The sequence below is a fragment of the Mustela nivalis genome (assembly GCF_964662115.1).
Source record: "Mustela nivalis genome assembly, chromosome: 2".
Taxonomy (NCBI): domain Eukaryota; kingdom Metazoa; phylum Chordata; class Mammalia; order Carnivora; family Mustelidae; genus Mustela; species Mustela nivalis.
Genome location: NC_139021.1, coordinates 112,431,026 through 112,446,165, shown reverse-complemented (window position 1 = coordinate 112,446,165; position 15,140 = coordinate 112,431,026). Strand labels below are relative to the sequence as shown.

The 15,140-nt window shown below is 40.6% G+C and overlaps 1 protein-coding gene and 1 long non-coding RNA gene across 5 annotated transcripts in view; both read right to left on the bottom strand.

Moving 5' to 3' along the window:
* LOC309859855 (ERO1-like protein beta) overlaps window positions 1-15,140 on the bottom strand; it is a 132,287-nt gene that overhangs the window by 58,838 nt on the left and 58,309 nt on the right. The window contains exon 5 of one of the 2 annotated variants that reach the window (XM_082721061.1): window positions 6,320-6,462. The exons of the other annotated variant lie outside the window; for it this stretch is intronic. Within the exon in view, the coding sequence (XP_082577187.1) occupies window positions 6,376-6,462 (87 nt within the window). The 3' untranslated portion in view covers window positions 6,320-6,375. Of the gene's footprint in view, window positions 1-6,319; window positions 6,463-15,140 lie in introns of those variants that run through there. 2 annotated transcript variants of the gene reach the window in all.
* LOC309859882 lies at window positions 11,938-14,082 on the bottom strand. Of its 3 annotated transcripts, none has more exons than XR_014309016.1 (3): window positions 13,925-14,082; window positions 12,867-13,019; window positions 11,938-12,107 (listed from the first exon to the last, which is right to left on the bottom strand). It is a non-coding gene; the product is annotated as an uncharacterized lncRNA (long non-coding RNA). The 3 variants fall into 3 exon arrangements; XR_014309017.1 differs by having other exon boundaries at window positions 12,867-13,016; XR_014309018.1 differs by lacking the exons at window positions 11,938-12,107; window positions 12,867-13,019 and adding an exon at window positions 13,045-13,256.

Sequence of the window (15,140 nt, the reverse complement as noted above, 5' to 3'; positions counted from 1 at the left end):
CATTCAGTGACTAGAAAAAGTGCCCAGCAAAAAAAAAAAAAAAAAAAAAAAAATCAGTTAATGCTTTTTGAATCAACGAATGAATGAGAAGAACCTTGAATTGTGAAGAGGCTCAGACAAAAGGCTTATTATTTGATTTAAAAAATGAACATGTAAGTGCTGGAGAAAAACCTCAATTGGTATCTTTTGGATAGGTTATTTAAACCAAACCTTTTACACTGTGGGGTGTTATTTTGTTGTTTTATGACTGTTATAGTGGAATTATTAATTTGATTTATTATAACCTGATTTATAATCATCTGAATTGTGACTTTAACTTTTGAAAAGGACCCATAAACTCTTCATGGGTTTGGTCTCACAGAAAGCAGAGGAAGCAAAATATGCCCAGAACAAACTGCTGAGTCACATGTTATGTCTTTTCCCTTAGCCAACATTCCTAATCCAGTATCACTGACAATTCAGAACGGAGCAATATCTAACCTGATGTGATGGCAGCATCCATGAATACGCCCCCTATTACTGAAGAGTACATGTCACCAATGTGTGAGATAAACGGTTCTTGGATATTGCTTTGACCTATTCTGATGGTGTTCAGATTCAATGAGGTAAAACCATGAGAAACTCAGCTGTGTCAACCCCTCCTAGGTGACACATGGAGAAATCAAGTGTGCACAATCTTAGCAAGAAGAAGTTGCCTTGTTTGTATTTTCTGGAAGTGGAGGAGAAGAGAAAAACAAAATAGTAGTCAGTGAACAACATTTTTGTACCAAGCATTGTGTTCGATCCTTTCTCTACTCATTTACTCCTTAGAATGAATAGCCTAATGTGAGTTTCTCTCCATTTTATAAATGAAGAAAACAGAGGCTTGGAGAATTGAGTCACCCACTTAAGATTACATAGCTAGTAAGGGGAAAGGACTGGGATTCAGACCCTCTGCTTTTGCCCTCATTCTGTCCTGCTTCTATAGAGTCTCTTCCAGCTTTGGCCTCATCACATTTTACTATCAGTTGGCCCTGTTTTTATAAGGTTACAAGAACATCATATATTTCTGCAACCCTTACATTACAGTACAGCCACAAGCACAAACCTGAGGGGAAGCCACACAAAACCAGACTGCTTCTGGTGATCTTCACACAGTCCATTGCGTTTTCTTCCTTACTCTGCCTGTGGTGTGTTGAGATATTTTCCCCAGTTCAGATGTCACCTCCTCCAGTGAGCCTTCTCTGATCCTCCCCTCATCTCTACTGCCCAGTCCTTCCTGGTATCTCCCATAATGTCCTGCCTGTATTGCTATTGTTAATTATTATTATCTACTTAGGTATCCATCTCCTGCACTAGACTGTGAGCTCTCTGAGCTCAGGCCTATGTCTGAATTCTCAGCTAGACTGTGACTTTTCTGAGGATCAAGACTGTGTCCTCATTCTGTTTGTAACTTCAGTTGTGGGCGTAAACTAGCACAGAGTAGGGACTCAGTGAAGTCTACTGATTGGATCAGAAACATTACTCAGAATGATTTGAAAATGTGTGTCTCATGGAGGGGACACATCAATTTAGAGAAAGAAATTTAGAGAAAAGAAGGAACATGAAGACATAGAAAGAAGGGTAATATAAAGGGAAGTACTTAGTAATGTTCTCTGTGACATTTGAATTATTCAATTTTGGTTAAACAGAAAAAACAATAGGATTCAGTTCTTTCCAGTTATTCACTAAGATGATTTTAATAATTGCCTAATTGACACATATCCTATGTCTAAGTGATATCAGGGGTTTCCCAGTTAACATATGGGAAAAAACAAAAAACTATCAGCTCTAAGTCTTCCTTAAAGATTAACTGAAGGCAGTAAACTATGTCTTCAAATCATCTTAATAAAATACAAGATCTTAATTATAGATCAACCCAATGGGTGGTTCATTTTCATATTCCAGGACATATGTTAATTTATGTCACATGAATCCTAACTGATGATTCACCTTGTTATTTTCTTTGTTATTGTTTACTCCTTATTGTTGTTATTTTAGCTACTCAGCATCCAACTTTCCTTTCTCCAATAATACACTCCATTATTTTAGGGGTGGGGTATTTCTTATCCTGTATAGGTGTCTTGGTGGAGGAGGTCCTACGTACAAAGAGAATTAACACCTCAGATTTTAGGACCCAGAGCTGCCAGGTGGGTGGACACACGAGCTAGGTAGCCATCTAAGACTTAGCCAACTGGATGTTCTTGAGACTTTGAACTTGAAGATGTGTAGGACGGTGGAAGTTCTTTCATTGTCATGGAAGTCTTTGTATGCTGACCCATGTGTTCTGCTCTATGACTTTTCTAGGCCTCCCAGTGCTACCTTAGATCTAATTTTCTCATTGTTTTCCAGGACTGCATCTCCAACCTTCCACTGATTTTGGGAATCTGGCATTCTCTGCATGAGTCATCTTTACCTAAATAGCCAGTCAATTTCTGTTGCTTAAAACTGAGAATTTTGTCTGAAATACCGAGTCTCCATTTAGGACATACATTTACATGTAGATAAGTAAAAGAATTTGCATTCTTGTGTCATGATTAGTAAGAATTAGTGTTCTCTAAGAATTATTTTGAGATTCATTTTTCTAGAAAATTACAAGATATAGAAGCAAAACTGTGTGATGGACTTCTCCATTTAAATGAATAGTTTTTGTGGACATCATATAATCTATATTTATTTTTTATAATTTATTTTTTTTATTAACATATAATGTATTTTTAGCCCCAGGGGTACAGGTCTGTGAATCGCCAGGTGTACACACTTCACAGCACTCACCATATCACATACCTTCGCCAATGTCCATAACCCAACCACCTTATCCCCACCCCACCCCCCACCGCCAAGCAACCCTCAGTTTGTTTTGTGAGATTAAGGGTCTCTTGGGGCACCTGGGTGGCTCAGTGGGAGATTAAGGGTCTCTTATGGTTTGTCTCCCTCCCAATCCCATCTTCTTTCATTTATTCTTTTCCTACCCCCCAAACTCCCCACGTTGCCTCTCAACTTCCTCATATCAGGGAGATCATATCATAATTGTCTTTCTCTGACTGACTTATTTCACTAAGCATAATACTCTCTAGTTCCATCCGTGTAATCACAAAAGGCAAGATTGCATTTTTTGATGGCTACACAGTATTCTATTGTATATATATATATACCACATCTTCCTTCTCTAGTCATCTGTTGAAGGACATGTAGGTTCTTTCCATAGTTTGGCTATTGTGGACATTACTGCTATAAACTTTTGGGTGACGTGCCCCTTCCGATCACTACGTTTGTATATTTAGGATAAATACCCAATAGTGCCATTGCTGGGGCATAGGGTAGCTCTATTTTCAATTTTTTGAGGAAAATCCATGCTGTTTTCCAGAGTGGTTGCACCAACTTGCATTCCCACCAACAGTGTAGGAGGGTTCCCATTTCTCTGCATCCTCACCAGCATCTGTCATTTCCTGACTTGTTAATTTTAGTCATTCTGACTGGTGTGAGGTTGTATCTCATTGTGGTTTTGATTTGTATTTCCCTGATGCCGAGTGATGTGGAACACTTTTTCATGTGTCTGTTACCCATCTGGATGTCTTCTTTGCAAAAATGTCTGTTCATGTCCTCTGCTCATTTATTGATTTGATTATTTGTTCTTTGGGTCTTGAGTTTGCTGAGCCCTTTATAGATTTTGGTTTGCTGAGCCCTTTATAGATTTTGGATACTAGCCCTTTGTCTGATGTCTTCAAATTTGTAGAAGATATCTGCAAATATCTTCTCCCACTCTTTCAGTTGTCTTTTGGTTTTGTCAACTGTTTCTTTTGCTGTGCAAAGGCTTTTGATCTTGATGAAGTCCTAATAGTTCATTTTGCCCTTGCTTCCTTTGCCTTTGTCAATATTCCTAGGAAAAAGTTGCTGTGGCTGAGGTCGAAGAGGTTGCTTCCTGTATTCTCCTCATAGATTTTGATGGATTCCTTTCTCACATTAAGGTCCTACATCCATTTTGAGTCTTTTTTCGTGTGGTGTAAGGAAATGATCCAGTTTCATTTTTCTGCATGGGGCTGTCCAATTTTCCCAACAGAAGTTGCTGAAGAGACTGTCTTTTATCCATTGGACATTCTTTCCTGCTTTGTTGAAGATTAGTTGACCATAGAGTTGAGGGTCTATTTCTGGGCTTTCTATTCTGTTTTCATGCCAGTATCATACTGTCTTGATGATGACACCTTTGTAATAGAGCTTGAAGTCTGGAATTGTGATGCCACCAACTTTGGTTTTCTTTTTCAATATTCCTCTGGCTATTCGAGGTCTTTTATGGTTCCATATAAATTTTAGGACTATTTGTTCCATTTCTTGGAACAAAATGGATGGGATTTTGATAGGGATTGCATTATACGTGTAGATCGGTTTAGGTAGCATAGCATTTTCACAATATTTGTTTTTCCAATCCATGAGCATGGGACATTTTTCCATTTCTTTGTCTCAATTTCTATCATGAGTACTTTATAGTTTTCTGAGTATAGAGTCCTTGCCTCTTTGGTTAGGTTTATTCCTAGTTATCTTATGGTTTGGGGTGCAACTGTAAATGAGATTGACTCCTTAATTTTTCTTTCTTCTGTCCTGTTGTTGGTGTAGAGACATGCAACTGATTTCTGTGCATTGATTTTATATCCTGACACTTAACTGAATTCTTGTACAAGTTCTAGCAGATTTGGAGTGGAGCCTTTTGGGTTTTCCACAAATAGTATCATATCATCTGTGAAGAGTGATAATCAACTTCTTCTTTGGATTTGGATGCCTTTAGTTTCTTTTTGTTGCCTGATTGCTAAAGCTTGGACTGCTAGTACTATGTTGAATAGCAGTGATGATAATGGATATCCCTGCTGTGTTCCGGACCTTAGTGAAAAAGCTTTCAGTTTTTCTCCATTGAGAATGATATTCACGGTGGATTTTTCATAGACGGCTTTGATGATATTGAGGTTAACATATGGTTCTTGTTCATTCTTTTATTAATGTACTATATCACATTAATTGATTTGCGGATATCTAACCAACCTTGCAGCCCTGTTGCAACCAGCCAGTTGACATGGTGAATAATCCTTTTAAAATACTGTTGGATACTATTGGCTAGTATTTTGGTGAGAATTTTTGCATCTGTGTTCATCAAGGATATTGGTTTGTAATTCTCTTTTTTGATGAGATCTTTGTCTGGTTTTGGGATCAAGGTGATGCTGGCCTTATAAAATTTGTTTGGAAATTTTCATTCCATTTCTATTTTTTGGAGCAGTTTCAGGAGAATAGGAATGAATTCTTCTTTAAATGTTTGGTAGAATTCCGCTGGGAAGACGTCTAGCCCTGGGCTCTTGTTTGTTGGGAGATTTTTGATGACTGCTTCAATCTCCTTACTGGTTATGGGTCTGCTCAGGTTTTCTATTTCTTCCTGGTTCAACTGTGGTAGTTTATACATCTCTAGGAATGCATCGATTTCTTCCAGATTGTCAAATTTGCTGGCATATATTTGCTCATAATATGTTCTTATAATTGTTTGTATTTCTTTGGTGTTGGTTGTGATCTCTCCTCTTTCATTCATGATTTAATTTATTTGAGCTCTTTCTCTTTTCTTTTTGATAAGTCTGGCCAGGAGTTTATCAATCTTATTAATTTTTTAAAGCTTTTATTTATTTATTTGACAGACAGAGATCACAAGTAGCCAGAGAGGCAGGCAGAGAGAGAGGAAGGGAAAACAGGCTCCCTGCTGATCAGAATGCCCAATGGGGGGTTCAATCCCAGGACCCTGGGATCATGACCTGAGCTGAAGGCAGAGGCTTTAACCCACCGAGACACCCAGTGCCCCAATCTTAGTAATTCTTACAAGGAACCAAAGTTTTATTGTTTTATTGTTTCAAGGAACCTAGTTTTATTGTTTTGTTCTATTTTTGTTTGTTTGTTGGTTTGTTGGTTTGTTTCTATTTCATTGACTTATGCTCTGATATTTATTATTTCTCTTCTCCTGTTGGGTTTAGGCTTTCTTTGTTGTTCTTTTCCAGCTTCTTTAGGTGTATGTGTAGGTTGTGTATTTGAGATCTTTCTTGTTTCTTGGGAAAGGCTGTACTGCTGTATATTTTCCTCTTAGGACTGCCTTTGCTGTGCCCCACAGATTTCTAAGTGTTGTGTTTTCATTATCATTGGTTTCCATGTATTTTTTCAATTCTTCTTTAATTTTCTGGTTAACTCATTCATTCTTTAAAGGATGCTCTTTCATCTCCATGTATTTGGGGTCTTTCCAAATTTCCTCTTGAGACTGAGTTCTAGCTCAAACCATTGTGTTCTGAAAATATGCAGGAAATGATCCCAGTCTTTTGATACTGGTTGAAACCTGATTTATGACCCAGGATGTGATCTATTCTGGAGAATATTCCATGTGCACTGGAGAAGAATGTGTATTCTGTTGCTTTGGGGTGTAATGTTCTGAATACATCTGTGATGTCCATCTGTTCCAGTTTGTCATTTAAGGCCTTTATTTCCTTGTTGATCTTTTGCTTGGATGATCTACCCATTTCAGTGAGGGGAGTGTTAAAGTCCCCTTCTATTATTGTATTATTGTTGATGTGTTTCTTTGATTTTGTTATTAATTGGTTTATATAGTTGGCTGCTCCCATGTTAGGGGCACAGATTTTTTAAATTGTTAGATATTCGGGGAACCTGGGTGGCTCAGTGGGTTAAGCGTCTGCCTTTGGCTCAGGTCATGATCTCAGAGTCCTGGGATCCAGCCCCACACCAGGCACTCTCCTCATCAGGGAGCCTGCTTCCCCCCCATCTCTCTGCCTGCCTCTCTGCCTACTTGTGATTTCTCTGTCAAATAAAAAAAAATTCTAAAATTGTTAGATCTTCTTGTTGAACAGACTTTTTGAATATGATATAGTGTCCTTCCTCATCTCTTATTATACTCTTTGGCTCAAAGTCGAATGGATCTGATATAAGGATTGACACCCCAGCTTTCCTTTGATGTCCACAAGCATGGTAAATTGTTTTCCACCCCCTCACCTTAAATCCAGAGGTGACTTTGGGTCTAAAATGACTTTCTTGTAGACAGCATATTGATGGCTTTTGTGTTTTTATCCATTCTGATACCCTTTGTCTTTTGATTGGGGGCATTTAGCCCATTTACATTCAGGGTAACTATTGAGAAATATGAATTTAGTGTCATTGTATTGCCTGGAAGGTGACTATTACAGTATATTGTCTCTGTTCCTTTCTGATCTACTAACTTTAGGGTTTCTCTTTGCTTAGAGGACCCCTTTCAATATTTCCTGTAGAGCTGGTTTGGTGTTTACAAATTCTTTCAGTTTTTGTTTGTCCTGGAAGCTTTTTTTTCTCTCCTCCTATTTTCAATGATAGCCTAGCTGGATATAGCATTCTTGGCTGCAAGTTTTTCTCATTTAGTGCTCTGAATATATCATGCTGGTTCTTTCTGGCCTGCCAGGTCTCTGTGGATAAGTCCACTGCCAATCTAATATTTTTAACATTATAAGTTACGAAGTTCTTGTCCCGGGCTGCCTTCAGGATTTTCTCTTTGTCACTAAGGCTTGAAAATTTTACTATTAGATGATGGGGTGTGGACCTATTGTTATTAATTTTGAGAAGGGTTCTCTGTGCCTCTCGGATTTTTATTTTGATGCTTGTTCCCTTTGCCATATTGGGGAAATTCTCTACAATAATTCTCTCTGGTATACCTTCTGCTCCTCTTTCTCTTTCATCTTCTTCTGGAATCTGAATTATTCTAATGTTTCATCTTATGGTATCACTTATCTCTTGAATTCTCCCCTCATGGTCCAGTAGTTGTTTCTCTCTCTTTTGCTCAGCTTCTTTATTCTCTGTCATTTGGTCTTTTATGTCACTAATTCTCTCTTTGCATCATTTTTCCTAGCAGTAAGAGCCTCCATTTTTTATTGCACCTCATTAATAGTTTTTTCAATTTCAGCTTGGTTAGATTTTAGTTCTTTTATCTCTCCAGAAAGGGCTTTGATTTCTCCAGACAGGGTTTCTCTATTATCTAGAACCTTGAGAATCGTCATTCCAATCTCTAGATCTGACATATTACCAATGTCTGTATTGATTAGGTCCCTAGCCTTTGGTACTGCCTCTTGTTTGTTTGTGTTTTGTTTATTTGTTTGTTTTGTTTTATTTTTTTTTTGTGGTGAGTTTTTCTGCCTTGTCATTTTATCCAGATGAATATATTAAAAATGTGCCAAAGACCCCAGGAAAATATGCTTTAACCAAATCAGAAGAGGCCCCAAATTTTGGGGGTAAGAGAGAGGATAAGAAGTTCAGGGAAAAAAAAGGAAAAATATAAAAAAGGAAAATATAAATATTAGACTGGTGAAGAGAACAGAGTCACAGAGTCACCCACTTAATTTGGTTGTCTTTTGGTCTCTTAGAAGAAACTACCTTCCAAAATTTTATAGAATGAAAAAATACACACACACACACACACACACACACACACACACACTACACAAAATAAGGGTAAACACGATGAAGGGATGGAATATGACAATAAAGATGAAATTTTTAAAAAAAAATTCTAAAATAGGAGTGGATAAGATAAGTTGATTGGAAGTATAAAGGAATAAAAAGTGGAGAGAATTTACTCAGGCTGAAGACTAGAGCAAAGCCCTGTGCCTGATTTATGGTATATTTTGATCTATTAGAAGAAGTTGTATCCCAGATTATTTTTAGAAGAGAAAACCTTATGTGTATAAATAAAATCAAGTTACATACAATAAAGGACAAAATATGACTATATTAAGGAAGGTTCAAAAATATTTTTATGAGAGGTATTGTTAAACTAGTTAAAAATGGTAAAAGGGAGGGACGCCTGGGTGGCTCAGTTGGTTAAGCAGCTGCCTTCGGCTCAGGTCATGATCCCAGCGTCCTGGGATCGAGTCCCACATGGGCTCCTTGCTCAGCGGGGAGCCTGCTTCTCCCTCTGCCTCTGCCTGCCATTCTGTCTGCCTGTGCTCGCTCTCTCCCCTTCTCTCTCTCTGATAAATAAATAAAAAATCTTTAAAAAAAAATGGTAAAAGGGAAAGATTAAAAATTTAAAAAAATTAGCATAAGAAAAAATAAAATTAAAAAAAAATTAAATTAACTTTTCAAGACTAAAGAATCATGGGGAGAAAGGCCTGAATTCCATGCTTTGCTTTCTCCTCCTCTGGAATTCCACTGTTCTCCTTGGTAAGTGAACTTGGTCTTGGCTGGATTTATTGCTGATCCTCTGGGGGAGGGACCTACTGTAGTGATTCTCAAGTGTCTTTGCCCAATGCAGAATTTCACCACCCTTAGCAGGGGCTGGGTTAAGTAATCTACTCGGGTTCACTTTCAGGAGACTTTGTTCCCTGAATGCTTTCCATAGAGTTCTGGAGGACGGGAAGGAAAATGGCTGTCTCCCATTCTCTGGCCCAGAGCAGCAGAGAGCTTGGGGCCCCACTCCTCAGTGCACCCTTGGAGGAAAGCGCTCAATCACTCCTGTCTCCCTGGCCTTTGGCCATGCTCCGAGATCACCCAGCCTGAGGCCAAGCTTCTCTGTCTCTGGCACACAGCCCTGTCTGGAGTCTCCAAACCCAGCAGATCCCTGCGCTCTTCCAGGGGGGGTCGTCCGGATCTTGTGTGATCCACGCAAAGAGCAGTGGCTTGACTGTCCCATGGATCACAGTTTAAGGTAACCTGGAGTTAAGAGCTCACTCCTTGGCTCTTCCAGGGGGGGTCCTCCAAATCTTGTGTGATCCACGCAAAGAGCAGTGGCTTGACTGTCCCATGGATCACAGTTTAAGGTAACCCGGAGTTAAGAGCTCACTCCTTGGCTCTGTCTCTGTAGCTGGCTTCACCGCTCTAACACCTGCAAGCTCTGTGACACTCAGACACCCCCGATCCTTCTGTGATCCCACAGGACCTGAGAACACGCTGTCCCAGCATGGCCTTCACCCCGACTTAGTCTCTGGAGCGATGTCCCTCAGTGGAGCAGACTTTAAAAAGTTCTGATTTTGTGCTCCATTGCTCAGCTGCTTGCAGGGAGCTGGCCCCTCCCACCGCAGTCTATCTTCCTGTGGCTTTGGATTCATTTCTCCACAGGTCCTGCCTTCCAGAAAGTGGTTGATTTTCCACTTTTAGAATTGCTTATCTTCTTCTCTTTGATCTCCTGTTGGATTTGTAGGTGTTTGGAATGGTTTGATAAACTAGCTCATCTCCTGCTACCTAATGTCATCTCAGCCTGCTACTCCTCTGCCATCTTGACTCCTCCTCCTCCTCCACTCATTTTCAGAAAATCTAGCACCTCGTTCTAAATTATGGAGTACATCTTACCTAATATTAAACCTAATAGTGGCATTTTGTGTAATGGGGAAAGAGGTGAGGTCATGAGCACATTTTCACAGGCTTCTCACCTATGAAACTTTATCTCTCTCCAGCCTTTGTACATCGTCCTGCTACGCAAGTTGGATTTACTATCTAGAGAGTTTCCATGATTCTTTATTTTTCCGACGTTATCATTCAAAGACAATTTTTTGAATTCACAAAAGGTTATGGCCTTACATTTTTGTAATGTTGATGTGTTACCAGGATTTACTACTGAAATGTTAATACTGTTCTGATGTTAAAAAGAAGAGAAAAGAAAAGAAAATATATCCAAAGCAGATGACATTGTGATTGAAATGCACAGCTGCAAAGATATTTGCTTGAGTAAATTTAGAAAAGTGATTAAGTTTTTTCCCCTTAAAGAATTTCTTTGTTATCAAGTGTCCATCAGACATATCAAAATGGCTAGCATATTTTTGAAAACTTTTTCAAGTCTGTCCTGAAGTGAAATTCTCATATAAAATGATTTATAATCAAGTTCAAAGTATTAAATCTCCTCATTTAACAGATATTTGGAAAGAAAAGACTATTTGGAAATCTTTCTGGAGGAGAAAAACATGTTTTTGGTGTCTACAGTAATATAGCATCTGGAAAACAAGGACATTGGGTTTCTTGTTTCTTAGGTGTTGAGCTGGTATTTCATTCTTAGGGAGGGGCATCCTTCTTTTCTTAGGAATTTTAGATAGATGCGGATTCTCAGGGGCACAGGATACACATTGAATGAATTCAAAATTTTAGGGTAAGAGTTGATATAAAAAATTAATTTATTAGATCAATGCTTTCCTTTTTAAGAAAATAAGAATGCAAAGATCCATAAAAATAGTCTATGTCACAGAAGTTCACAGGGGCTGGCTCTCTGTGGCAATATCCAAATGAAGATCCACAGTGCATCTAGCATACAAAAAGATCTTACTTCTGAGGACAGGCACAATGAGCTTATCTGATAAAAAAAATTTTGCATCAAAAAAGTTAAATTTTCACACATATTAAAATTAATAGAATAATCATGACAACTAGGACTGATGTGCAGGCACAGGATAATTTAGTCAACCTGAAGAAACCCCAAATCCTTCCAAACTGAAAAACTCTGATGAGTGACAACTAGAAAGTAAAATACCTTAACCTTTAGATTATCTGGAAACTTAGAACTGGCAGTTCTAAACATATAGAAACATTCCAATATGGATGTTCAAAAGGTAAACAAATGATCTCTGATAGCAGAGACTGAATTTGGGGTCAAGAAATGGTTAAAATTAGATGGGGAAGATCTACCAGGCATTTCTCCTTTGTGTCTGGTAGCAACACCCCTGTAAGAGGAGTTGAAGGGAATCACAGTGGATGTGTGGGGCAGATTGTGGTTTCATAAACAGCGAATAAGCTCTTTAAGAAGACAGGGAGGTCTCTTTATATTTTAGAAAGATTTCTGAGGGAAGAAGGGTAGAGTTTTAACATTTGGATTCATAACACATTAGTTAAATTGAAAACATTGTACTAAACAACATTCCTTAATAATGCTCATGGAGATATTAATGAAGAAATGAATGATTTTGTTTATTCCACAAATAGTGATTGATTGCTGACCCTGACCCTGTGCTGGGTATAAGCCCAACAATGAGGAATGGTAGAATTGTTTGATAAATATTTAACATCAATAACGGCAGGAGTTGCAGTTTCCACATGGCCCTTGAAACAACAATTTTCTGCAAAATAGAAAAGAATGGGAATTAGAAAACTATGGTCATCACAGTTTAATGGTATGACTTGTTCAGTAAATATGTGTTGGTTTGAATATATGTAAATTGGATACAAAAACAAAACAGAACAAAAATCTGAAATTCTCCTGCAGACAACATCAAGAATTGATAAGTGTTTCTCTCATTCTTTGGGACCTTTTGGTCTCTCATTTCCCTCACTCAGACCTGGTTTCTTGGGCTCTGTCTTCCTGAAGATGTGAATTCAATTTTCTGTCATCAGGAAAACATGATCCTTTCTGGTATGTGACGTATGGGGGGGAATTATAAAGCTCTAAATCCCTGCACTCTTCCCTGGTTAGAATCGTGAAACACATAGCCAGTTCAGATCAGGTTCCCCATTTGTTACTGAGAAAGGGTCTTAGCCATCTGGGGCTATCACATTCTCTTCTTTTAAAAAAAAAATACCCACCCAGGGAGACCTGGGTGACTTAGTCCATTAAGCACGTGCCTTCAGCTCAAGTCCTGATCCCAGGGTCCTTGGATGATAATCAGCCTAGAGACAAGATGGGGCTCCCTGCTCAGCAGGGAGACTGATTATTCTTCTCCCTCTGCCCCATCCCTCTCCCTTTACCCACCCCTTCCCCTTCTCTCACTCTCTCTTTCAAATAAATAAGCTAAAAACAAAAACAAAAGCAAACAAACAAAAACCCAACCCTGCTCCAAATCATCAAAAGTACACATATGTTTTCTACTGGAAGCACCCACCTAGGACATCACAAAGCATTCTTTTGAGTATCATTATGGATTCTTGAATGTTATTTATTCAAGATCTTATAATCAATATTGGTCATTCTGATCTTGCTAGACAGTCACACTGGGTTGTCTCCAGCATCTGGTGGTATTCATTTTCCAGGGCTGCTACAACAAAGTACCACAAACAAGGTGGCTTAAAATAGCAGACATTTATTTTCTGATTTCTTAAGTTCAGAAGTCTAAAATCAAGGTGTTGGTGCTCCCTCTGGACAACCCCCTGACAGAATCCTTTCTTGTTTCTTCTAGCTGTGGTGGCTCCAGGATCACTTGGCTTATGGCTACATGACTCCAATCTCTGCCTCCATTTTCACATGGCCTTCTCTGTGTCTTTTCCTCTTCTGTCTTATATAAGTAGAAGACAGTCATTAGATTTAGGCACCGCCCAGATCATCGAAGATGATTTCCTTTTTCTAAGAAATAGTTGCAATCCCATGTTCCTTGGATTCGGATATGGACATTTCTATCATCCAGGCATGCAAACACATTTCTTCTCATTGTTAGAGGTTTTCTATTTTTCTATAGAACTAGCTCTTATTCCATTTTCTGTAGTAAACTTTTAACAAGTGCTTATGGAGGTCAAATATTATGCTAATTATGAGAATACAAAGCTATTTCATATCTCTTGGGTTTGTCCCCAAGGTACAGGTTCCCTTGAATGAGAAAAATGGTGCTCCAAGTGTATGGAAAGCCCATGATTTTAAGGAGCCAGCTTAAGTACTCGCTCAAATGTCCACATTTGGAGCGTCAGAGGATCGAGAGGCCAGTAAATAATCCTACAGATCTCTTGTAAGAAATCTCCAGGCCATTTTCCTTTTCAAAGTTTTGTTCCAGGTTTCAGGCACCTAATCTGCAAAAGCATACCAGCGTGAGAGTCAGGTCCCTCAGGTTCTATTTCTGGTTCTGCTACTGGATTGCTGTGGGACCTTGCACACCACAGGGAAGATGGGTGCACTTCCTACAAAGCAAGAGACAAGAGCCTGAGGAGCCCTCTGGGCAAGGCTACTTCATACCCCAGTGAAGCTGGATCCCAGGAACCAAGTGTACCGGTTGGACTCCTCACGCAGAGTCTAGGGATGCTCTTCCTGCTGCCAAAGCCACTGATGTTGGTGTGAAGCTGGAGCTCTGATTTTCGTTTGGTCAAAGGGACTCGGACTCCCTCCTTTGTGTGATTCCTAGAAGTCAAAAGGAAAAGTAGTTTGCATTTTAAAGATTTTATGTATTTATTTGACAGAGGGAAATCACAAGTAGATGGAGAGGCAGGCAGAGAGAGAGAGAGCGAAGCAGGCTCCCTGCTGAGCAGAGAGCCGGATGCGGGACTCGATCCCAGGACCCTGAGATCATGACCTGAGCCGAAGGCAGCGGCTTACCCACTGAGCCACCCAGGCGCCCCAATAGTTTGCATTTTAAAGCCTTGACTTTTTCTTACTGACATGTTCTTGTGGTTCACGTTGCACTAGAGGAAAATGGGCTGGTGGCCCAGAGCAAGGAGTGAAGGGTTGGGAACTCTGGGCCTCTTCCTGGAGGGGGCAGGCGGGTGCTGTCCAGCAACTTGGGGACTCTGGGAAGGTTAAGTCCCCGCACCTCGCCCCCTAAAGAACTACATTTCCAGAGAGGCCTTGACACCCACTGACTGGGGAGGAGGAAGAAGGAGCTCAGAGCCGGCCCGCGAACTAGCGCCTCCGTTGGCATGTCCAAGTGGGCTGGCTGCGCTCGCATCCGAAGGGCTGACTCGCATCTCTGGCAGTGCAGCGAGGATTCCGCGTGGACACTGCCTTTTTGCCCCTGGATTTCGCAGTACCCGCCCCGCCCCTCCTCCCCACAGCCTCTGCTGAGGCGGCTGCGGCGGCTGCGGCGCAGGCAATGGGCGTGGCCGCCAGCGGTTGGCGAGGGGTCCGCGCAACAGGGACCCCGATCCTATGCGGTTATTCGCAAGGCGCAGGCACCCCTGCCCTGCCAGCGGGCGGTTTCCAGCGGCGGCGGGACGTTCCCTGGAAGGAGCCACGGGGTTGCGAAGAAGTCCACCCAGAAGGTGCTGGACCCCGAGAAGGACGGGCTGACGCGCCTGAAGCACCTGTGGGCGCTGCTGGGTGAGGCCCGCTCTGGGACCCCGGGTTTGGGCGTTCCTACCCTGATGTGGGCCGGGGGAGGGTGGGGGCTGGGATGCCCGACGGCATGAGGGGGTGGGGGTGGGGGTGGAGTAAGACCCTCCTTTCCAGGGCCCAGCAT